Here is a 26,327-nt window from a genome sequence, read left to right on the forward strand (position 1 = left end):
TAAATAAATAGACACCTCAATCGTAGCATATTTAGATATAGACGTGCCGAAGCCGGGGCCCTGATGATTCTAGGCAGTGATTGCCAGGCCTCGCATTAGAAAAGATAGCACTATTAACTTACTAGAATACAGAAAATTGAGGCTGACTTCGCACGCATCGAAAATATTTACTCGGATAATCAGTGGACGAATAGTAGGAAAGGTAGAAGAAAGCCTCACGAAAAACCAATTCGGATTCAGGAAAAACCGAGGAGCAAGAAAGGTAATACTCGGCTGGAAGGTACTTGCCGAAAAATTGATCCATTTAAACAAGCCATTATATGGGATATTCGTGGACTTGGAGAAGGCCTTCGATAATGTCAAATGGAACAAAATGTTCAAGGTATTAGAAGCACTTGGAATGGACTACAACGACAGATGAATAATCCATCACCTCTACAAGAATCAGGTAACAACCATGCCTGAACAGAGAATTCAGATATTCCCATTTTCTAATGCATGTACTTAATCAAGGGTTCCCACATCTTTCTCCCAAACTCTATTATTCAACCTCAATCAAATCAATATCCCCCACTAACCAACCCAAAAACAATCTGATCCAATGGTATAATATGAATCATTCATATAATAACATGTTTTTAAATTTTGGAGAAATTTTTGGTGAAAAACCATTTTCTAATTTGTATGAGCACCTCACCTCACATCTACCCTTAAATCATGCCTGTAAGAACAATAATAATATACTTTATTCACTTTGATAAATGGTACAACCATATTAAATGTCGCCAATATAAATGATACTCATTTTAAATGAGCAAGTTGAGCTTTGTTAACATATAGCTCTACTCAGTTTATTACAGATCTAACTAATGTGGGGGTCCAGTTTAGTTTTGTATCAACATAAATTTCTAGTATTTTTGCAGTTTCAATTTCAGTAATTTTTTATTTATTAGCTAATATTACCTAGTTAGTGTATCCCTCTCTTTCTCTCTCTTACTCTGTGTTTTGGTCGTGAATTCGACCTGGAACGAATGAATCCTTGAGTTGGGACACAATGGCCAGTTTACAAACTAATTTTCATGGCAGTTCCTCACAAACCATGCAGAATTTCTCTGTTTGAATCTAAAACATGCATTTTCTCCATATGATCACAAATACTTCCTGGATATTTGATGGGTTCTAACTAATAAGAAATAGCTTCTCCCCTTCCAATTTTTAATTGCTACTTTTATAACTTTGCATTTGACAGAAGTTTGCTTTCTCCAATTGGTACTCCAAGTACATGGCACAATTATCGGACTTTTATGCGATAGTGGCATTCAGATATTCTTTGTTGCTAACAACGATTAACACCATTACAAAATATTCACTTTCTAAATGATATTTTCACAAAGACCAGTCACATATTCAGATGAAATAATATGGAATACTTAATCTAGAATTTGATTATAAGGCCAGCTATACTAGCAAAACAGGCATGTATACCAAAACTTGTGGGTGAGAATCACACAATTGATGAGCCATTTTGCCAGTAATACATTTTTCTGGGGCATCATTATTCTGAAACAACTAATTTTTGACTCGTGTAAAGTTTTGTGACACTTAACTGGTCCAATGAATAACTATAAGTAACTTCATTAGGCGGTATGGATTACACTTGCGATAGAAATGGTGTGAACCAAAGGCCCAAGATTGATTAATTCCCTGCATTGATTACTTTTTAGAGAAAAATACTACACAATAATTTGGAAATTGAAACTTTTGGTATTTATGCTATCAAATGATGTTTTCTCTCCCCATTGGCCATAAACTTGGAATGGTGGAAGGGCTGGCATATTCTGATGTCCCCTAGAGCTTTGCTGGTGGGAGCAATGATAATTGCCACTAGTAAGGTCACCCATATCAGATAGGTCTAAAGGTAGGAGCCAGAAGTTAGGTAGTCTAGATAGCATCTTTTCCTTAGTGAGGTGGTTGCAAAGGTGTCAGGCACCAGTGGGCGGCCATTGTGTGATGGTTTAACATTAAAAACACTATTCAGGAAGAAAATGGGAAACCACCTTGATCATTCATCCCAAAACTTTATAGTGGACATAATTATGCAAATGACTCCTGGTTATTCATGCAGGACTATTCTCACTGGTCATGGGTCACCAGGAGAAGCAAGGCTTGGATGGTTGTCATCACACAAAATCCTTACAAATTTGAACAGGCAGCAGCATCTTGGAAGAAGACACAGAAGAGGAGCAAGCCAGTTAGATCGGAGACTTGGAATGTGAGGATGATGTGGGGGATAGGGAAATTAAAAAATATGTTGGAGATGGAGAAAGGAAATATAGACTTTTTAGGGCTGTGCAAGGTGAGATAGAAGGATAATTAGAGGGACTTTTATAGTTTTATACACAGTTAGGGGAAGAGACCCAGCAAGGGATTACAATAGTATTGAACAAAATTGTAGGGAGAAGCGTAGTAAATAAGAAGCTTAGGAGTGATAGAATATTCTTAATAAAAGTCAAAACTAAACCAACAAGGACAACCTTTATGCAGGTTTACATGCCACCAAGCAATCACTGGGGAAGAAGATGTTGGCAGGGTACATGATCTATCTGAGGAAATAAAAGTGGAGTAAGCAAAGGGAAACATTTTATATTGATGGGGGATAGGAATGTGATGGTAGGTAAATAATATGAAGAAGAGGATTATAAATATTATTTAAATAGATAAATGATATAGACTTTATCAAATTTAGAAATAAAAACATAGGTTTGCTCTTTCAATTTAAAAAAAAAATTTGAATGAAAAGACATTCAATAAATACACTGGCAAATAAAGTTTTTAAGTAGTAGGGTTACTTGGCGCTCTTAAAATATCAAGAATTAGATAGTATCAATGAAGCCTATCCAAAATATCATGATTTTTATAAAAATGGTAGCCTACCATAACATTGATATTAGGTGGATATGGACTGACCATTGCTATATTTCTTAGCTTCATCTCCAATACCCTCTTAAGATCTACAAAACAAATACATCCTGATTGTGCTCAAAGCTCCTCTCTATTAATAACCTCATTTTGCTATGACATTCCCCATGCGTCTCTCACCTATCTGTATCATAACGGAATCCCCTAAGTAGTCCTTAGCCCTCCTCTCCATCTTTATGTAGATGATCCTGTATATTACTTTAAGTTCATGCAAAATCAAACTCATTGTTCGATAGTCCCAACATTCAGCTAGCTGCCTTTCCCTTTTTTAGGATGGGAACTAACACTAACTGTTCTGATAAAATCTTACGGCCAGATTCCTCCCTTGGATATGCTATGCATTCCAATCAGATTCCTCCCATGGTTATGATATGAATAACAGCATGATAATAATTCTTCCATCCACACTTTCCTAAACCAAGCAGCAGCCTTACAGGGATTTTATCCATCCCCATGCCTTTGTTTGATTTCTATTCCCTAAATGCCCTCTGTATCTTGCAATCACGTATATCTGGGTCTGAGCCATCACCATAATATTCATAGCAACTCATATTCTCTTGTTATGTCTAACCTTGCTGGCCTAATTAGGTGGAAATGACCTGAGTTTGCGGCACATAAAAATTAAATTACCACTACTTCCTGACCTTATGTCTTAACCATCTAGAATGCTTATGCATTTTTTCTATTTCTTGGTTCCATTAATAATTTGCCCGCTATATTTTAATACTGTGCACAGCTATTCCATTCTTGTTTCTTGAGTGTTTCCAGTGGCCCCATTTCTCCCTTGCTTTCTAAACTCTCCATGTCCTCACACTGTCTCTCCCACCACCGCCCTTTTCCCAGTTATTCTCCAGTCTCTTTATAATATTTATCTCATTGTACATTCTTCAACTTAATTCTGTGTTTCCATTCTTCCATTTCCCTCTCTCAACTGTCTTCCCAATTATCTTATCTCTTATCAGTGGTTACCTTGTCCTTTTCCTATTGCTTGGTTTGCAACTTTTGATATCTTTTTTTTTACAAGCTCCCATTTTTCTTACATTGTACCCATATTTCTACCACCACTCATAATTTTCTTTACCACCTACAGGTATTCCTTTCTTTCATTATGATTAAAGCTTCTACATTCTATTTCCTCAATAATCTTCCCTGTTTTATGCTCTTGAAACTGACATCACATATCTTTAGTTCTAAATTTTGGTCCGAGTCCACAAGGAAATTCTAGGAAATTGTGTGAATTGCTCACATTGCTCCTAACTCTGTGTCTAACCATAATATAGTCCGACTGATATATATCTCTGAAACCCAGGCATTTTCCATGCGTGACTATGCCTTTCATGGGGTCTAAACTGAGTTCATTATGATTAACCCCTTCCCCGCTCCTGCAGAACTCTATTGCTTTATCCGCACAGTAATTTCTTGTTCTTAAACCATAGTCCCCTGCAGTACTACTGCCTCTCCCTTTCCCTACCATCATGTTCCAAACGCCCATCAATATCACATGTTTCCCTTTGCTTTTATTTCCTCATTAACTAACTTCTTCATGAAATTTCCTCCAATTGTCTTCGTGCTACATCATCTTCCGTCAACATGAGTCCCATTGAACAACATTCATTCATATGCCTGTCTTTTGGTCTTCCCATTTAACTATGCCCTCTCTACTCTCATTGTAATATTGTCTTTAAAAATATAATATTTAATTCTTTCATGTGCATGTATGATTATTAATCATCTTTCTTCCATGACATTTATGCACATTTCCCTTAAAATGCATAATAATTTGAGGAAACTGGGCTTGAAATGATTAGGTTATGAAATGAAGAATGTTGTCTTATCATTATAACATTAAATGGAAGGATATTGACTTTTAAACAATGTATTAAAAGGAAGAAGATAACCACATGTGGTATTATGCAAAGAGTTTAACACCAGCAAAATAGAGCGGTTTATTAGAGACTTTTCTTCAACTTTAGAAAAAGATTAATTGCATATACGAGGGTCATCCGGAAAGTAGTACCCGTTCGTGCCGCATGAAGTGCTGACGACGCGAGTAGCCGCTGGACGAGGTCAGATAGCTTCAGTGGCTTGTCTGCCTTCTCTGAGCCAAGTTGCGTGACGCTAGCATTGCCTGTGTTGTTTCTGTGATTGTTTACAATGTTTAAAAAAATTGAGAACGCCGCCAGTTGTGAAGTGAGGGCAGTGATTAAATTCCTCAATGCAAGAAACGTTCGCCCATGTGATATTCATCGCCAATTAAAGGAGGTGTATGGAGACAATGTAATGGACGAGTCGTCTGTTCGGCGGTGGTGTCGCAACTTCAACATGGGGAGGGGGAACACACACGACGATGAGCGTTCGGGGAGACCGTCTGTCATTACAGACCAACTGGTGAGCTCAGTTGACGAATTCGTGAGGAACGATCGGCGCGTCACAATTGATGACATCTGTGAGCATTTTCCCAATGTTTCTCGAACAATTGTTCATGAAATTGTTAAACACCATCTGCATTATGCAAAAATTTGTGCAAGATGGGTCCCTCGCGTATCTCAATGAGCTGGCGGCGAAGGAGTATGCAGCAGGAATACAGAAACTTGTCACACGTTATGACAAATGCCTTAATTTGCTTGGAGATTATGTTGAGAAGTAGTTTAAAGTCTTTCAAATAAAATTTTTTATGTTTGTTAATATTTACTTTTGTGTCTTTATTTCCCGAACGGGTACTACTTTCCGGATGACCCTCGTAATTTAGCAGATTTTACAAACAATTATTATTAATCATTCATATTTTTTAAATTGCACGAGTAGCCATTGTTAGGTGGTGTATATGCTGTTAACGATTGAATTTCATTAATGATACATCCATGAATATATAATTTTTTAGGCATTTCTAGAACAGAGGCTATTTTCAGAAATTCTATCACCTACTATGATCATTCCTGGCTTTCTAAGTTCATGACAAACAACACCTTTGCCAACGTTTTTTCCAACTCTCGAACCCTGCCTGGTAAGTGGCCTTAGGGATCCCCTTCAGGTCCGTCATACAATTAGTTTTAATGTCCGCAACAGAGTCAAATCAGCACCCTTTCAAGTTTGATTTTGACTTTGGAAACAAAGAAAAGTCTGATGGAGCCATGTCTGGAGAGTAGGGTGGCTGCGGGATCACGGAAGTTCCGGTTCTGGCAAAAACTTCTGTCACAATCAGTGCCGTGTGAGCTGGTGCTTTATCATGATGGAAATGCCATGCATTGTTTCTCCACATGTCTGGCCTCTTTCGGTTCATTGCGACCCTCAGCCTCTTCATAACCTTTCAGTAGAAGACTTCGTTGAGGGTTTGACCGTGAGGGACGTATTCGTAATGAATCAGCCCTTGCCAATCCAAGAAACACACCAGTATGACATTCATATCGGACCGGGACATGCAAGCTTTCATTGGTCGCGGAGAATGAGGACCTTTCCCCTGGGAAGACTGGGCCTTTGTCTCAACATCGTTACTGTAAACCCAGGTTTCGTCACCGGTTACGATGGTTTTAAGAAACTCTGGGTTGGCATTTGCTCGATCTAGGAGCTCCTGACAAATGTCCACATGTTTTTGTCTCTGTCCATCAGTCAACACCCGCGGGACAAATTTCAATGTGACACGCGTCATGCCCAAAATTTGTCTGACAGGATCCAAAACTAATGTTCACTTCCTCAGTTCCATGTTCCTCCCTAACAGTTAAATGGCGATTTGCCCGCACCAAATCGTTAACCAATTTGACATGGTTGGGGTCTGTCGAGTGGAAGGCCACCCTATTCGCGAATCTTCATCTGTCGAGGTTCTGCCTGATTTAGACCCAGATGGCGCACTGTGTCTCGTTTCGATCTGTTGAACGGTTTGCTCAGAATAAAATAGTCCGGTCTTTCTTTGATCACACCTTGTAATAAGGAGTCATATTTTAACATGAACTATAATAATCATATCAGTAAGACCAACAAGGTTACACTAGGAGGAATACTATTGAGTTGGTGTAATTATATCTAATAAATATTTAATGCACTACAGATGAAGCATTTTTGGGTTTCTCTAAAATATGAACCCAATTTAGATCGATTTAAAATGTTCCAAGGGTGATCAGATAATAATGACCAATGTATTCCTGCTGATACATAAATGTATGTTTGGCATCCACGGCCAAAATCAAATATCATGAAAGTTATATGCTTCTTGCCTGATTTTCATCCTGTGAAATCAATATCAATCAAAAATATTTCCTCATAAATTTTGTCCGTATCATGTATTAATATAGTTTCTTCATCACTGAAAAAATTTGAATGAGAGATCAATACACAGAATGAACTCCAAATCAATAACTATAGGTCAGGTTTTCAACCTCAGAAATAATAGAAATGGCCTAGTGCAATCTGATAACCCCCAGAGCTATGAGGTGGATCAATTATAATTGTTCCTCGATAGGTCACTGATGCCAGTTAGGTCAAAGGGTGGAAGCCAGGCGAAAGGCAGTCCACAAAGGTAGTTTCCTCTGTGATTTGGTCATTTGAGTTATGCTACCTCATTGAAAACACTATTAAGAAAGGAAACAAAACTACCAAACAACAGGTGAGTGAGAGAATATTATTGGAAGTAATAGTTGAACCAACAAACTTGGCCATTATTCAGCTCTTCATGCGAACAAGTAACCATTGGGAAGAAGAAATAGGTTATATAATCAACTAGAGGAAATAATTGTAGATATCCATGGAAGGAAATATTTGATAGTTATGCAAGGGATTGGGCCATGGTGGTTAGCAATGGGAGAGATTTTAGAGGCAGAGGACTACTGTTCAGGAACAAGAAATGACCGTGTGGAGGAAGGAAAGAGGTCTAAAGGAGACAGCGTTTACTCATAACAAATACTTAATTAAAAATTCACAATAGACTTGTGTATACATGAAGAATTCAGAGAGACATCGGTAAGACTTCCCTTCATTAAGGCATAGATTTAAGAAATGTGTGATTGATTCACACAGTTTCCCTTAATTGAATGCAGATTCATATCATAATTTAGTCCAAATTAAATGCAATGTCAGTCAGTTTCAAGAGGAAAAGACAGATTTTGGCGTACCAATGAAATACAGCTGTTTTAATGAGAACAAAAGAAAGGAATACCACGAGATTGTAGAAATATTTCAGAAGGTTTACCAACACGTGAAATTACCACATATAATTGACCATGAGAAAAACATGCATTTTCTAGATTCAGACTACTAACACCCAACGATTGGCCTTGTGATTTGTTAATTGTCATCGCGAATGCAACACGAATTGGAAATTGAATTTGCTTAAACTCAAAAGGCATAATAAATGAAAAAGAAACACTTTGTTCCAATCCACCACTTTATTACAGGTACGACTAAGGTTCGACGCTACTGCATCATCCTCAGGTACACACTTAGGTACCTGAGGATGACGCCGTAGCGTCGAAACTAGTCGTACCTGTAATAAAGTGGTGGATTGGAACAAAGTGTTTCTTTTTCATTTATTAAAATGAACTTCCACAAAGTTGAGGCTGAAACTATTGAACCTCAAAAGGCATATCGGTTAGGATCATGGGAATCCTCGGAATGAGAACTTCCTCATCTTCTAATTTTCCTTTGAGTAAAGCCATTGACCATCAGTTTTTTTATCACCAAACGCGTTCCATTGGATAGTTTTGGTTGGTTTAGGTTTTGAAGCATCATGACCACCGGGCCAATCTTCAGGCGTAAATTGCATGTAGGTGAGCTAGGCACATCCAAAAAGTTTAAAAATTCAGATGGATAGTTGGTGACTTTGTCTTCGTTTGTCACAAAGTCAAATGATTTGAATGAATGCAGAGTACCAACGATTTGATTCTGAAGTATAAGTCATCTACATCTTTGTTCTTAGCCGCCAAAATTGCTCGCTCACTCAATCATTTGTGATTTTTGTGGTTATCAATGATGTTTGGGTAAGGGATGTTTGGTTTGGGTTGGGGTTTCTTTGTTGAGTTCATCTTTCGATGAAACGAAATTGCAAAAATGGCAAGGAAATTAAACCAATCCGCTCCATTCGTTGACAGGAACACGGCCACTACCAATAGTCAAAAATCATCTGGAGAAATCTTCAGCAGATGGGAATGTCTTCCCAGTTCCACCAGGGGCATCCAGGAAAAATAAGCCACCATTTCCAACATTAATTGCCTTCATTAATGTATCATATACTTCCTTCTGCTGGGGGTACAGCAGGGGTACATTCATTGAAAGTGATTGGTCATGTTGATCATATTCACTTTCCCGTTCCAATTCTCGATTAAACGTGTCGTTCATTCCTCTATCTGGCGCTGGCATTCCTAACTTCACTAATAAACTACCGCACATAAGGGAACACATGTCTTCAATAAACAGCAAAGCCTGGTAATGCATCTCCTCATTAACCTGAACATCGAGATTTCTTGAACTTATACGAATTCGATGTAAAATGTCTTCTGACATGCTACCCTTGTATTTGTTCCGCAAGTCACCTGGATTATGTGGGAAGCATGTCGAAAGGATGGTAGCAAATAATGTGCGTATTTGACATGGAGATGCAGAAATAGTTGCTTCAGCCATTGTCATGCCTCAATATTATCGTATTCAGGCAAATTGAGGTCTTGAAATGCAGCACGAAATGTTGGGCACACTATACCATTAAGAGTTCGTAGTGATTTGAACGATGTTGACCCTCGAACATTGACCAGTAACAGCAATCAGCATTCTTCGGATGAACTGTATAAATACGGCCAAGAGCATCAGTAGAACCCACATCTGGATGCCCAGGAACCGTGTCTTGCCTTGCTTCCAATGCTGAAAAATCTTCGATGAAGGGGTATATTACGATACTATTATGATAATTTAATGGTTATTCAGCTATTCTGGCTTCAGACGAATATTAAAAACCGCATTTCATTGAAATTGACGATACGATATTTTACGATAAGATATTGCAAAACGATAGTTCAACAATAATTTAATGGTTATTCTGCTATTCTGGGCTGAGATGAATCCAAAAAACCAACTATCGTTAAAATTGACGACACGATATTTTACAATATGATACTTCAACGATATTATAATGGTTAGTCTGCTATTCTGGAATGAGCCGTATCAAAAAATCCATTTATAACTCGAAAATGGCTGAACCAATTTTCATGATGTTTGGATTTTTTGATACGGCTCATTCCAGAATAGCAGACTAACCATTCTAATATCGTCAAAATATATATATATATATATTATATATGTTAAATCGTTATCGGGAAGTAAGAAAGGAAGAGCTATGCTAACAGTTAGAGATAAGGCGGGTAAGGTAATAGTTGACACAGGAAAGATCCAAGAGAGATGGAAGGAGTATATAGAAGAACTGTATGGTAAAGAACTCAGACCAACAGTGTTAGACATTGAAAAAGAAAATGACGTAGAGGAGGACAGCTTAGGTCCAGGCATACTAGACCATGAGATAGAAAGGGCATTAAGGGAGATGAAACTAAATAAGGCCGTGGGGATAGATAACATTCCCGTGGAACTTTTAAAATGCTTAGGAAAATGTGGGAGGAAGAGGCTATATGGACTGATCCGTAGTATTTATGAGGAGGGAATCTGGCCGGAAGACTTTGTGAGATCAGTTTTAGTTCCTATTCCGAAAAAGGTAAAGGCCACGTCATGTGAGGACTATAGGACAATTAGTTTGATATCCCACGCAGCTAAAGTTGTTCTCAGGATCATAAACAAAAGGATAGAGAGTAGGGCAAATGATTACTTAGGGGATGATCAGTTTGGGTTTAGGAAGGGGAGAGGTACGCGTGATGCCATTGCAGTAATGAGATTATTAATCGAGAGGAATATAGAACACAACCAGGAGGTATTTGCCTGTTTCGTAGATTTCGAAAAAGCGTTTGATAGAGTGAATTGGGAAAAACTGATGAGTATTCTGCAGAAGATAGGAATAGATTGGAGGGAAAGGAGGCTAATCCGCAACCTGTACATGTCTCAGACTGCTCAGGTGAGGGTGGGAAACGGGGAGTCCGGTTGGGCAGTGTTAGGAAGAGGTGTTAGGCAGGGTTGCCCATTATCACCGTTGCTGTTCAACCTGTATGCAGAGGAAATGATTAAAGAGGCATGGGAAGAACTCGAGGTAGGAATGAAAGGGGGCGGGGAATTCGTAAAATCAGTTAGGTTTGCTGATGACCAAGCTTTAGTTTGTCAGTCAGCCAAGGGGCTGCAAGCATTGCTGAGTGAATTGGAAATTCAGTGCGACAGGTATGGGATGAGAATCAATATTAATAAAACAAAGGTTATGCGATTTTCTAGAAAGAAAAAGGCCAAGCTTAACATTAAAATAGGAGGGCAAAAACTAGAGCAGGTAGGGCAGTTTACGTATCTCGGTAGTGTTTTGGACCAACACGGTCAAAGTAGTAAGGACGTAAGGAGAAGAATTGCGCTAGGCAAAGAGGCTTTCACAAGGAGGAGGGAGTTGATTACGGGGACTTTGAGTAAGGATGTTAAGAAAAGACTCGTAAAAACTTTGATATGGAGCGTAGCTATGTACGGCGCGGAAACGTGGTCATTGAAGCAGGAGGATAGACGTTGACTGGAGGCTTTTGAAATGTCGGTGTGGAGAAGAATGGAGAAGGTGAAATGGACAGAGAAGAAAACAAATGAGGAAGTACTTGGTATGGTGGGCGAAGAGAGGGGTTTGTTGGGAGCAATCCTATGGAGGCAGGAAAAGTGGATGAAGGGGGTGTTGACCGGCAGTGGGATGTTGAAGACTGTGATAGAGGGTAGAATGTTGGGCAAAAGAGGAAAGGGAAGGAACAGGATAGGGATGTTGGACGGGATGAAGGGAGGAAGAAAGTACTCAGAGATGAAGAGGGACCTGATATAAAGTAGGATGATGGATTTTGTGTTTTGTTAGGAGTAATAAAATATTTGTTTGGTAGTTGTGTCCATCCAAAAACCTACCTTAACCGGTAGATTACCTTAAAAAAAAAAATATACATATATATATATATAAATAAAAATATATATATATGTATATATATGTATATATGTGTATATATATGTGTGTGTGTATATATATATGTGTGTATATATATATGTGTATATATATATGTGTGTATGTATATATATATATGTGCGTATGTATATATATATATATATATAGTATATGCTTTCATAGACGTAACACGGAAGTGCCGAATAGTACAATACACAGTAACACATAATATAGAAACACAAAAAAAGAGAACACTCACACGTATTTTCTTGATATTTCGACGGAAACAATCCGTCTTCCTCTGAAGATGTAGAAGTAATTACTCATTACTTCTACATCTTCAGAGGAAGACGGATTGTTTCCGTCGAAATATCAAGAAAATACGTGTGAGTGTTCTCTTTTTTTGTGTTTCTATATTATGTGTTACTGTGTATTGTACTATATATATATATATATATATATATATATATATATATATATATATATATATATATATATATATCAGGAAAGAATACCAACATAAGGAGAAGATTGTTATATAAATTATATTTTATTCAAAATATAATCATTATTCAGAAGCCAGTAAATAACATTCAATTTACATGTTATTACATTGCTAAGAACAATTTTCAATGAGATAATCACTATCAATTATACAGGGTATCTGTTACTTTTGATACCAATTGAAAGACAAACTGAGTCAACAACACTAGATTTGCAAATTAAATTATTATGAATACAATAAGAAATTTTTAATATGGATGATATTTATGGTCATGCCTCCTATCTGCATAATCTCTTCTTTTATACTCACTTCTGTGGTAAGAATCATAACCCCTTCTGTCATTGGAATGATTTCGGCTGTTATTGTTCCGGTGGTCATATTGGTTCCGTTGCTCATAGTTTCTGTGTCCACCTCTTCCTTCCCGACCACCTCCACGTCTGTAATTTGGTGGTCTGCAGTACCATGGACATACCAGAGGGGGTGAGTCAGACTCCCTGCGCACCAATTCAGCAAATTCTTCGTCTTCTTCCGTGTACCTCGTGCTAAAGTCCCTCTCACACTCCAGAAGAAATTCGTTCAAGTCTTTGGACATGTTTGCAGTGGTAGGGGTTTCCACTGAACCTGATTTTTCCTCAGACAAACTCATTATGCTAGGGATCAAGACAAAAGGAACACAATAAAAACCTTGAACATACCATCAACCATGAGAAACAAATAATGAGACCAAATAATCGAAAATATCACAGCACGTGCTTCTTAAGGATCAACAGAATTGTGAAATGAAACAAGACTAGAAGGGATTTTAAAAAACAAATTACTTACACTCTACTCAATGACTTTCCAGTCATATTAGTTAAGAGAATTAAGTATTACATATTTACATTTGAATTTGCTTACTCTCTACACATATTTTGTAAGAAGTGGCAGTTTTTAAAAGTACTCAAGTCGTAAGGGGTATCCATTAGGATAATAAGCAAAACAGTAAAATTGAGCTATTTTTAAGTCAGAAAAAAATACCAACGGTAAATACCATTACACTGATGATATGGAAATTGTTCCTAGATGAGATGGAGACTCTGGGTATGGAGTTTATTTATCTATACCTTTGAGGCATGAAAAATTGTAAAATTCAATTAAATAAGATAGGACTATATGGAAATCTGGTGCTAGGGTGGAAAAATAGAATTAATGCGAACACCCTTTGAGGAGTGGTGAAGAGAAGACTATGAGGCTAACAACAAGATCTAAATAAATCAGATATAGGCTGAGGCATAATAGTTTGCAGAGGATATAATTGAATGACATGGATGACTTCTGAGTGACAAGTCATGGAAGACATATACTAGAAAAGATGAAAGAATGAAAATATTAGAGTAAAACATGATACCCTGGATGGCTAGCAATAACAAATCCTAAGGCTGATTACCTCCGATGATGACAACCAATTTCTTTTGCATTAAAATAACCAAATCCTTCGGGGATCGAGATGGTGCGGGGGCTAACGTACTGGCTTCCCACCATGAGGGCGCGGGTTCAAATCCCGGCGGTGTTGAATATTTTTCAGAGGTATCTCGATCCCTACTTGAGGTGCTTTGTGGAGGGCACTTTGAGTGAGTACGCCGTCCGTCGGATGGGACGTTAAACTGCGGACCCCTTGGCGCCTTTCGTAAAGAGTAGGCTAATGCCGACGCCGGGTTTCTCTCCACCCTTCATCCTTTCCTATCCATCCCCTATGGCGCAAATGACCTTAGCTGTCGGTCGCCTCCCCTCAAAACTACTACTACTACCAAATCCTGAATGGACACGACTACATACTGCTCAGAGAAATTTTCAAGATATGAAAATCTTAAGGGCATTAAAATGTTCTGCACTTTCCTATGATTGGAGCCAGAAAACAGTAGCATTGGAAAAATGATGTTTTATAACAATTATGGAGATGAAAAGGAGGGCTCAAAAAAACTATCAAATAAGTGTTGGAAATGTTGGCACAGGATGAGGCCTATAGAAAATGGTGGCCAGGAGGAAGGATAAATTCACTGTAATTTTTTCAAGAAATGTAAACTTACTACACATAACCTGAAGTAAAAATGAAAGATATGAAAATCATAGGAAGAGCTGCTGTGGCATGCATAACACTGGTACTGGTTAACTGAAGCTGAAGGCCCAAAAGTTGCAGAGTCAAAATTTTGAAGGTTCTATGTAGCAATATATCTTTGGATTCAGTTACGTATAAACAGTTTTTAATTGGGATATTCTAACTCAGGCCGCAGAGTTCGATATTTTAATCACCAAGTTTACTGGATTAGGGCAGGTATATTATGATGGACCTAGGAATTACACACTACTACACTCCTAGCATGAAACCAAATTTTCTAAAATCAAATACTACATTTTTCAATAACTCATTCCATAACTCGGCAGAATTTCCACCTCTATTATTTCCATCCGAAATGCTCATTGTTTTCCGTCCTTTGTCTTGCTTTCCCAACATTCTCCCCTCTATTTCCCAGGGATTTGCAAGCCACATGACAAATAATCGGTACATGTATTATTAATAATAATTTACATCTCTAAAATACCATTGCCTCCCATTATCTCCTGCGTCCTATTGTCTTGCCTTCAAATTTAATCCATCAATCCTCTTTCTTCCACTACAATACCTAAAATTACTTCCTTTTTAATTTCCATCATTGTATTTTCTCCATCCTTAATAAGTCTCCAATCTAGGCTGGTCTCATTCACCATGTATCTCAGTCAAACAAGATTGGCTCTGTATCATTAGTTTTCACTAGTATTTTCTTTAAATATTAAACAAAGGTGCCTGTCAACAACTCTTGCCTTTTTTTAAATGCTTCTTTACCCAATGAAATCCTTCTTTTAATGTCTCTATTACTTCGCCTGCTCTCATCCAGAACAACTCCTAAATACTTGAGTGGTCCCACCTGTTAGTCCCACAGCTTGAATCCTTACCTTAGCCTTCCTATTTCTAAAATTAATTACTTTGTTTTTCAGTGTATAATTCTCATCCCATTTCTATCACAATCGTGCTGTGAAGCACCTTTGGCTTGCTGGCTGACCAATACCCAAGCATATGCAAATCTGACTGACTTGATAAGTCAGATTTGATCTTAAAATGCCTCCCTTCTCTATTCCTTCACATCTATATTGATAAGAATATCATCATTATGATAACATGAGCTCATGTATAAGATATGAAGATGATAAGAAGATCATGGACACCCTATCCTACTCCCTTAAATATCACTACCCATCCTGACCCTCCACTCCCTATCAGGTGCTTGTGCAGTCAAAGTCATGTTACAGCTTGCACATAAGTCCTCTATCATTTCAATTTACTCCTATTTTCTGCAAATTGTCATCTATCGTGCCCAATGTACTCCATTGAATGCCTTCTGAAAATCCACAAAGCATGCATATACATCCTGGTTATACTCTTATTTCCATTAACTCTTGAGTAGTTCTGAAGGGATAATATATATATATATATATATATATATATATATATATATATATATATATATATATATATATATATATATATATTCCCTAAGTCCTCTTTCATTTCATTTCCCCCAATACTTTTTCTCTCAGTCAGTTTAGCATTTCTGTCCTGATCTCTACTTAATGACATCATATTCCATTTCTATATTCTCATATTCACCACATAGATCATCTATATACTCTTCCTATCTTGTCAGCACCTCTTCATCTACTCATCACACCTCTAATAGCGTAAATGGACCATGGACTGACTGCCTCCATAAATAATGGAGAGTGATTCACATCGACTTCCACAATATTGTTTTTGAGATGGCATCATCAATAAAATTGCCACCCCACTGGGGTCAGACACTTTAGCAGCACCTCACTGAAGCACAGATGTTCTTCTCACCCTACCTGCCATTTGGCCCAACTACCTTTCAATCTATTTCTGTCTGCTGCCTACCATTCAACCTATCTGGCATGAAGATCCTGCTAGTAGCAGTTATAGCCCTTCTACCACACCAAGGTTGAGTGAACGAGGAGAGTGAATGAAAGATATTTTGACATTTCTCATAATGAAGCGAACTTTTTTCTAATGTCAGATGATAAAGGCGAATTCTTATTCATCTATCAAAAATGTTGCCATAGTACGCAATAGATATTCAACTCTAATTATGAAATAAATAATTAAGTGAATGTCAACCACTTATTAATACCACCTATCTGCTTTCACCACACACTCAGTTGACTAGAGCCATTAATCATTCTAGTAAGTGTAGTAAGCTATTTTTAATACATTTTAGTTGAAATAATGAATAAAACTTTATAATTCCAACTCATGTTTTTTTGTTCTCCAATAACGTCTAAGTCCAATGAAAGCATAAATACACAGGATGTTCTTTCCCTTTGCCTTTAAAATTTTGCAGTCTTTGAGAGTGATTTTTCCACCCCTTCGGCATTGAGAGAGTAAATGTGCGCAACCAAGATAGCTACTTTTACTTGGTGATCTTTAAAAGAAATAATAGCAATTAAGCATTTAAGATGCCAAATCTTTTGGTGATTATTACACACCAATCGCAAATTGATAGAGCTCGTTCTGAATGCAGCATGCATTTTTAGTCTCATCTAATGTTGCTGGCATTCTTTTGGACAGTAAATTGGGTGCTGATATTTTCTGTATTTTTTTTTTAAGGTAATCTACCGGTTAAGGCAGGTTTTTGGATGGACACAACTACCCAACAAACATTTTATTACTCCTAACAAAACACAAAATCCATCATCCTACTCTATATCAGGTCCCTCTTCACCTATGAGTACTTTCTTCCTCCCTTCATCCCGTCCAACATCCCTATCCTGTTCCTTCCCTTTCCTCGTTTGCCTAACATTCTCCCTTCAATTACAGTCTTCAACATCCTACTGCCAGTCAATACCCCCTTCATCCACTTTTCCTGCATCCATAGGATTTCTCCCAAGAAACCCCTCTCTTCGATCACCATACCAAGTACTTCCTCATTTGTTTTCTTCCCTGCCCATTTTACCTTCTCACTTGAGCTCTCTCAGTTGAGTTCTGCAGGAGACAGGGGGTTAGTCATCACCAACACTTGGTTTAGACACCACAAAAGACGCAGGTATACATGGAAAATGCCAGCTGACTCAGGAAGATATCAGCTAGATTATATCCTGGTTAGACACAGGTTTAGGAACAGCGTGAAAAATTCTCACAGCTTCCCGGGAGCGGATGCGGACTCAGACCACAATTTAGTTGTTATGAAATGTAGCGTACGTTTCAAAAAGATAAGGCAGGGGCAGCGGTTTAGAAAATGGAATGTAGAAGCATTAAATGGTTTGAAAAGGAATGTATACAAACAGGCGGTAGAGGAAATCATGGAGGATGGTAAAGAGCTAAGTACTATCGAAGAAAAAAGGGAATGTATCAAGAAAGGGTTGTCTAAAGCCGCAAAAGAGACTATTGGAACCGTTAATGCTAAAAGGACTAGGATACCATGGATCACAGATGAGATGATTACAAAGATGGATGAGCGGCGAAAATGGAAGAATGTCAATACAGAATTAGGCAAAATGAAGTACAAGGAATTGAACAATAAATTGAGGCGGGCAACAAATAAAGCAAAGGAAGCATGGTGGAAGATTGAGTGCGAGGATATGGAAAGTCTGCAGAGGAAGGGTGAAATCAGTGCGCTGTACAGCAAAGTTAAATCTTTATCGGGAAGTAAAAAAGGGAGATCAACGATTGCAGTTAGAGATAAGGCAGGTAAGGTAATAGTTGACACAGGAAAGATCCAAGAGAAATGGAAGGAGTATATAGAAGAACTGTATAGTAAAGAACTCAGACCAACAAAGTTAGACATTGAAAAAGAAAATGACGTAGAGGAAGACAGCTTAGGTCCAGGCATACTAGACAATGAGATAGAAAGGGCATTAAGGGAGATGAAACTAAATAAGGCCGTGGGGGTGGATAACATTCCCGTGGAACTTTTAAAATGCTTAGGAAAATGTGGGAGGAAGAGGCTATATGGGCTGATCCGTAGTATTTATGAGGAGGGAATCTGGCCGGAAGACTTCGTGAGATCAATTTTAGTTCCTATTCCGAAAAAGGTAAAGGCAACATCATGTGAGGATTACAGGACAATTAGTTTGATATCCCACGCAGCTAAAGTTGTTCTTAGGATCATAAACAAAAGGATAGAGAGTAGGGCAAATGATTACTTAGGGGATGATCAGTTTGGGTTTAGGAATGGGAGAGGTACGCGTGATGCCATTGCAGTAATGAGATTATTAATCGAGAGGAATATAGAACACAACCAGGAGGTATTTGCCTGTTTCGTAGATTTCGAAAAAGTGTTTGATAGAGTGAATTGGGAAAAACTAATTAGTATTCTGCAGAAAATAGGAATAGATTGGAGGGAAAGGAGGCTAATCCGCAACCTGTACATGTCTCAGACTGCTCAGGTGCGGGTGGGAAACGGGGAGTCAGGATGGGCAGTGTTAGAATGGGGTGTAAGGCAGGGTTGCCCATTATCACCATTGCTGTTCAACCTGTATGCAGAGGAAATGATTAAAGAGGCATGGGAAGAACTCGAGGTAGGAATGAAAGGGGGCGGGGAATTCGTAAAATCAGTTAGGTTTGCTGATGACCAAGCTTTAGTTTGTCAGTCAGCCAAGGGGCTGCAAGCATTGCTGAGTGAATTGGAAATTCAGTGCGACAGGTATGGGATGAGAATCAATATTAATAAAACAAAGGTTATGCGATTTTCTAGAAAGAAAAAGGCCAAGCTTAACATTAAAATAGGAGGGCAAAAACTAGAGCAGGTAGGGCAGTTTACGTATCTCGGTAGTGTTTTGGACCAACACGGTCAAAGTAGTAGGGACGTAAGGAGAAGAATTGCGCTAGGCAAAGAGGCTTTCACGAGGAGGAGGGAGTTGATGACGGGGACGTTGAGTAAGGATGTTAAGAAAAGACTCACTCAGAGCTGAAGAGGGGCCGAGTAGGACGCTGGATTTTGTGTTTTATTAGGAGTCAAAAAATATTTATTTAGTAGCTGTGTGCATCCATAAACCTACCTTAAAAGGTAGATTACCTAATAATAATAATAATACACATTTGGATAAGCATTTAAAAAATCAGTTCCACTTACTTGTAATGGTATTTTTGAATGTTGTGATGTGGTCCTTGGCACTCCCTTATTCAAATCTTGGGAAAAGCAATCAAGGAATCTGAAACTTTAGAAAGTCTTAGCATAAGAGCTCTAAAAACATAAATATTAATTTTTTCTTGATTGAACATAATCATCAGACTAAAAATGGGATGACTAGGTCCATGAATGATTGGCTTCTCTGTCCTTAACTCTCCACAACCAAAAACATCCCCTTTTTGTGGAAGATGGCCAACAATTTATGTGATGATTGTTTAAATGTTGAAAAAAGTTCTACCATATATCACTGTGGTAGCTTTCTTACAAATCAGCCCCGGGGTTACCAGTTCTATCCCAATTGATGACTAACTTATTTCAGTTTTTGTTTTAAGTTTTGATCATGTTATAGTGGCACTTCATTACTTGATAGTCTTAGCATTCTTTCAATTTTCCCATCTGTTGGATAATAAACTTAATAAAATATATGAATTTCTAGAAATTAAAGAAAATTCCTGGAATTAATGGAGATTCAATAACCATCGGTTATTAAAACTGGCGTATAATTCTAATAATGAATATTTTGTAAATAGCATTATTGAGAATTAAGAACATTGCTTAATTTATCGTAGATCTTGAATGTAAACATTAGGTAGGCAATGGCTAAGATACAGGAAAAGATTAATGGTGTGGTATGAATACACAGAATAGCTGAGTAAACAATGATTTCTGGAAGGCATGCCTACACTTGCACAGAAGAAAGGAAATAAGAAACTACAACCTCAAGATATCCTGAACTAAAATTATGGCCTGGTGGCTGAAGCTAGGAATCTTCTAAATCAAGGAATCTTCCTATCTCTAAAAACATATTTTCAAATAAGACTAAGGAAAGACAGACTTGAACAAACTGAAGAGTTTTGCTGTTTAGACAGCAAAACAGTTTGATAATAAGCAAAAGAGGACAAGGGTACTAATCTTATCACAAGGGAAAAACTCAACAAAACTTCAGGTGAAAATTTACATTCCCATGGTTGTGAGACAGCAGTAACAGAGAAGAGATGAAGGCATGAAATGGCAGTGACGAGGAAAATGTTGAATAAAAAATTCGTTGAGTAACATATCACCAAGTACAATGAAAAGTGAGTGAAAAGAGAAGCCTCACGAGAGCACTTATATGAAGAAAATAAATGAACACCCCTAAGCCACAATCCCTCACTCGTTTGGGCATATATGCACCCTTATAGCACTCGTAACAAATTATTTATCCCATTTTTGTGGTTACGTGAATTTATCGCAAAGCCATGTTCATATTGAATACAGAGCTATCATATCATGTTCATTAGTGCCAGTTCACTGGTATGGTTATCAGAATACTAGAAAACCAAGATTTACAGAAATATCATAGGCACTTGGGTTCACTGCACAATCTTATCAATCGATTAATAACCTGCCCTCACAAAAACCCAGGGTATCAATGGAGAGCAGTTTACCGACTATCATCAACCTTTCTACAAGCATTCACATGCATTTTGGTCTCTAAGCCTATTCTACAGTCTTTAACAAACACTGAGATACGATATACTATGACACACAAGATACTGGTTCCACTGGTTCAATTATTTCAAATTTTATGTTCACTAAGCAATCAATCTTCCTAGTCTCCTTATCAAACACAACTACTTTCTAAATTACCTATTATTACAATTTTTCTTAAGTAGAATGGAAGAACTATTAATGCAGATATTTAACCAATTAAAACTGGCACAAGAGCATCCACTAAGGAAAGAAACTGATTCAATAATTTCCCCTTTGTTTAATGTTTTCTTTCATCTTTCATATGCCCTCAAATTGAGTATTCATATTTATAATTTGAAGTGGGACTTTTGCACTTTTAACTCATATTTATAAGCTTTAACTCATATTTCAATCTGACCTAGATGTTAAAGTGTTACTTAAGGACCAGGGGCTAAATATTTTAATTCATTATAAACATGATTAGTTAAATGTATGGGATTCACCAATAAAGCTACCTTAATTTCTCCTGTATTATTGATTATTATAGGTACTCTACCAGTTATAGTAGGTTTTGGATGTACACAACTATCAAAAAATCTTGCCTATCCTAACAAGGCACAACCCAACATCCTACTCCACAACAAAGTCCCTCTTCATCTCCATGTACTTCCTTCCTCCCATCCAACATCCCTATCCTATTCCTTCCTCGTTCGCCTAACATTCTCCCCTCTATCACAGCCTTCAACGTGCCATTGCCAATTAGTAGGCTTTGCATGCATTTTTTTGTGTTTCCTTAGGATTTCTCCCAGCGATCCGCTCTCATCCCCCACCATACCCAGGACCTCCCCATTTGTTTTCATTTTGGTCCACTTCACCTTACCCCCACCCACGTTTCAAAATCATCCAATAAACACCCATCATTCTGCTTCAATGGCCAATTTTCCGCACCATACATAACTATGCTTCAGATCAAAGTTTTAATGAACCTCTTCGTAACATCCTCACTCAACATCCCAGTCATCGAGTCCCTCCTGGTGAAAGCTTCTTTGCCTAGTGCAATTCTTCTCCTTACGTCCCTACTACTTTGACCATTTTGGTCCAACACACTTCTGAGATACGTTAACTGTTCCACCTGCTCTAGTTTTTCTCATGTTTCTAACCCCCATTTCCTCTGTTGCCCATATTCCATAGGCCCACTCCACACCTTATGGATGTTCAGCCAGCACAACTGCAGCATTAGCATTCAAGTGATCAAGTATGTACATTTATAACTTCCTCACCTGTATTTTCATGCATCAATCAGTCTCATATATGAGGGCTGTATGGAAACTATCCAACCAGGTAATATTTTGAGAATAATAGCCTACCTAGAACAATAAGACCTTATTCCCTCTTGGGATCTCACAAACTTATTCCAGCATCTTTTCCACTTTTTAAAACAATCAGCAAAGTGCTATTAAGAAATGGTCATCGGCTGCCTAGTTGAATTCTCCTTTATCTCGTCAACCGACTATTGGGAAGAATGGGCTTTTTTTTCAGGGTCATTTCCGTAGGATCATGACTTAATCCCCAGTCATGATCTTTTTTAGAAACCCTGGGTCAGTGTTCATGGCTTGGAGCAAGTCCCCTGCAACTGCAGCCCAAAATTCACAGGCCTCACTGTTCTAGGTAGGCTACTTTTCTCAGTACATTGCACGGCTGGATCCTTTCCGGACAGACCTCGTGTATAGCAATAACAATATTGGCCATCCAGTGAAATTATACATTACTATTTCACACCATGATTCATATCAAACCAGGAACTCAGAAGTCCCATTCCCTCTTTTAACTGTCCATACCATTCTTACACATTGCTTTAATAGCATTTAATTCAATATATGTTCATTCACTCTATATTCTCACATAATCTTCCGCAATTCTCCTAAAAGTAACCATTCAAGTCAGCACAAACACATTAGATGTTCTTTCCCACATGCCTGGATTTCTCAAGTCATTGCTAAAGAACAAACAGATGATTCGGAAACCCCCTTTCAGGCATAAAACCATGCTGTACTCACAAGATATTGTCCAATGCCAATTTCACTCCTTCCCATCTACACTTGCCTAGCGCAACCCTTGGTACACTGAGAAGACTAATTTCTTTTTTAATTACATTGTTTGCATTTTATTTTACCTCCCTTCATGGAGAGGTACAATTATTGCCCCCTCCTAATTTTTTGGCACAAATAAAGTTAACAAATACAATGGAAGCGTAACACTATGGGATAACACAGAAGGTGACTCCAACAGAAACTATTGGCAAAGAATTTCCATTGGTGAATAATAGATAACCTTCAGGAAACATTGAAAAGGTGAGGTGATACACTAATTTGCTATTTACTCTGGCATATACCTTGGCTAAGGAGACCTGAGCATGGGAAAATGTACAGAGAGAACTACGTAAATATAACAATTGAAACATGCAAAATCGACAAAATATGAAAACATGGAGAACTTCACATATACCATAGAGATTCAGGTGTGATGTGGTGGAATCTTTCCATATTGACAGAAACAAAAAAACAATTGCAATTCTCCACTTTATAGATTCTTAAATACTGACTAGTTTGGGTGTATAACACTATTTTGGAAAATAGTGTAATACACCAAAACTAGTCAGCATTTAAGAATCTACAAAGTGGAAAATTGCAATTATTTTTTTCTGTATCTGTCATTAGAGAACTTCACAATCATGAGGGACAAGTTGAGAGCAATGCCAAACTAATCCTAGGATTTATGCCAATTGTTGAGAGTAGGGAATAATTAGTTTAGGTAATTTGATATTAAGGGCACTATCACTCAATAATTTTTTAGGTAAACATTCAGTTGGCTTTTTGCCTTATATTCTCATCCCACAGCTGACGAAAACTAGTTTTTTTTCTCCCTAAATATTCCATTTATATTTTGCTTTTCAATGCCCACAGAGCTTTGCACAGATGATCTTTCTTCTTTGGTGACAGAGGAAGAAAAATTGTGATATTTTCATTTGCAGTTGTCTATAGATGCACATTAAACTTTGAAGAATTTTTATCGTTTGAGTGTTTGAATATATTTATTTACGGTTCATTTTCAAGTTTTAATAAATTGTAAATACTTGATGAAAATGGTCACAGGCTATACATAAGCATGAAATATAATGTTTTGGATGGCATTACCTACTGCAATCAAATATTTATATTAGAATAATTCACAGTTTTGTGAAATGAACAGGAGTGTAACATTCTGTTTACATTTATCACAAGGACATTAGAAGGTTACCTGCTTTCTTGTACCGGGGTGATTGTCCTCAGAATTTCATTTTTTAAGTGTTAATTTCCATCATAATTACATCTCTCCCTCTTGAAGAATGATAAGAAGTTATATAATAAATTTAAAATACCAAAAAGGTAGTCATAGTGCAACTATCTTTGCAGAAATAAATCTTCAAAAAAGCCTGAACTGCGAGACTGACCAAATGTTAATTGGTAAATTTGTTATTTTTTAGTTCTTCTGACTTTGTTTTAATTCCATTAGTGAATCTTCAATGTGCTTCTCTACAGTGGCATTCTTTCAATAATAAATGGTGCAGATGTGCCATAGACAATACAGGAAAGGTAGTCCAACCTAAACAATTCTGATTTATATCGAGTATAAATTGTATTAATCTAAAAAATACGAGTCACAGGAGTGGCAGACCAAAAGTATAATAGCCCAAAAAAAAAGAAAATAAAAACAAAAAGGCCAATAGGCATTGTGTAACATAAATATTGAGTTAATAAGAAATTCACAAGTAATGATTAAATCTAAAGTACTTACAGCTTTCACTGAGGATTTTATCAACAATTAAAGCATAGAAAGAATTAGACGACTTATTGTTCCCCTCTGATAGTTCTGGATCAGTTTGAAATATCCTGCAATCATAAAGCACTCAAATAAGCTCTTATTTTACACAATCAGGCTCGTCATAATTATACTATTCTTTATACAAAAGCGTATAATTTAACAACAAACACACTATACATTGAAATCACTACCCATTCTCACTAGAATTTTCCTGCCATGGATTACAACTCCGCCGAGTGTGTCATCACATGCAAATTCATGACATTGGATGATACAGAAAAAGAAAAACCGAAACCCTAAATATTAGTCTCTATAACTGAGCGGTAGTAATGGAAGCGAATGTTAATGAACTGCATAACACAAACAATGGCCATAAGAAGACAACACGGTTTTACAATTACTAAGGGGTTGTACTAAATAGGAAATAAAACATGATAAATGGTATGAGTGACATCACTGAATACCGGGATATCTCGATGAAACACATTTATACCAACGATAGGCTGTCAGATTACTAATACAAGACAAAAGAATGCTTACCATCCCAATTGTCTTCCACAGTGAGTGCAAAAACAGTTTCTCCAAGAGTATCCTGGAAACCAAGTGTCTTGACTACTCCACTAGCACGAAAGAGAAAATACATAATATGAAATAATAAATGCAATCTGGATAATACAATATTGAATGAACAAAAATGCTCTACTTGCTAAGAGAAGAATGAAGAAATGACACGAGAATTTAACCAAAATGATTCATTGCTAAATCTAAGGCGCACAATGCGAAAAGCGCTTTTACTCACCGAACCTTTTCCTACACAACCGGCCTTTTTAAGAGTAACTAAGTGAAAACGATTACCATGTGGATTTTCTAACAATTGTACTCCTACATGCTGCAATCCATATACAGATTGGTTTTTATAGGATATTGCCTCCGGACTAACCAAATAGCTAAGGTAGCTAGCGTCAGCTGTATCAGACCCACAATACCGGCATAAAAGGTATTCTAATAAAATCAAAATAATGTAATTCAAATAAGTTAAAACTCATGTTTCGCAATAATCTGAAGTAATTACTTCATAGATTTAGTATCTTGTTATACAAAGAGTAGACAAAATATCCAGTCCCACAATACTTTTACGGAAAATTTACCTGGACCACCTTCCTTCCTTGCTGTTAACACTACTTGAAAACAAATAAACAATAGCTGCCAGCACAAACGTGTGCTGTTCCGTTTAACTCGACGCCACATCACCAGGTGACGTTACTGTAAACAGATTTACCGTCAT

The 26,327-nt window shown here is 37.4% G+C and overlaps 2 protein-coding genes across 2 annotated transcripts; both read right to left on the reverse strand.

Annotated features, from left to right (window-relative positions):
* Positions 1-12,592: 12,592 nt before the first annotated feature.
* LOC139686944 (protein cereblon-like) lies at positions 12,593-26,312 on the reverse strand. The gene is made up of 6 exons (XM_071583981.1): positions 26,191-26,312; positions 25,842-26,044; positions 25,583-25,662; positions 25,016-25,110; positions 19,673-19,757; positions 12,593-13,162 (listed from the first exon to the last, which is right to left on the reverse strand). The coding sequence occupies exons 1-5, from the start codon at positions 26,288-26,290 to the stop codon at positions 19,723-19,725; spliced, it is 513 nt and encodes a 170-aa protein (XP_071440082.1). The 5' UTR covers positions 26,291-26,312; the 3' UTR covers positions 12,593-13,162; positions 19,673-19,722.
* On the reverse strand, positions 12,760-13,158 carry LOC139686946 (RNA guanine-N7 methyltransferase activating subunit-like). Its single transcript, XM_071583983.1, has one exon. The coding sequence runs from the start codon at positions 13,156-13,158 to the stop codon at positions 12,760-12,762; it is 399 nt and encodes a 132-aa protein (XP_071440084.1).
* Positions 26,313-26,327: the final 15 nt, after the last annotated feature.

The sequence above is a fragment of the Hetaerina americana genome, unplaced genomic scaffold, assembly GCF_022747635.1.
Source record: "Hetaerina americana unplaced genomic scaffold, ioHetAmer1.1.p SCAF_152, whole genome shotgun sequence".
Lineage (NCBI taxonomy): Eukaryota > Metazoa > Arthropoda > Insecta > Odonata > Calopterygidae > Hetaerina > Hetaerina americana.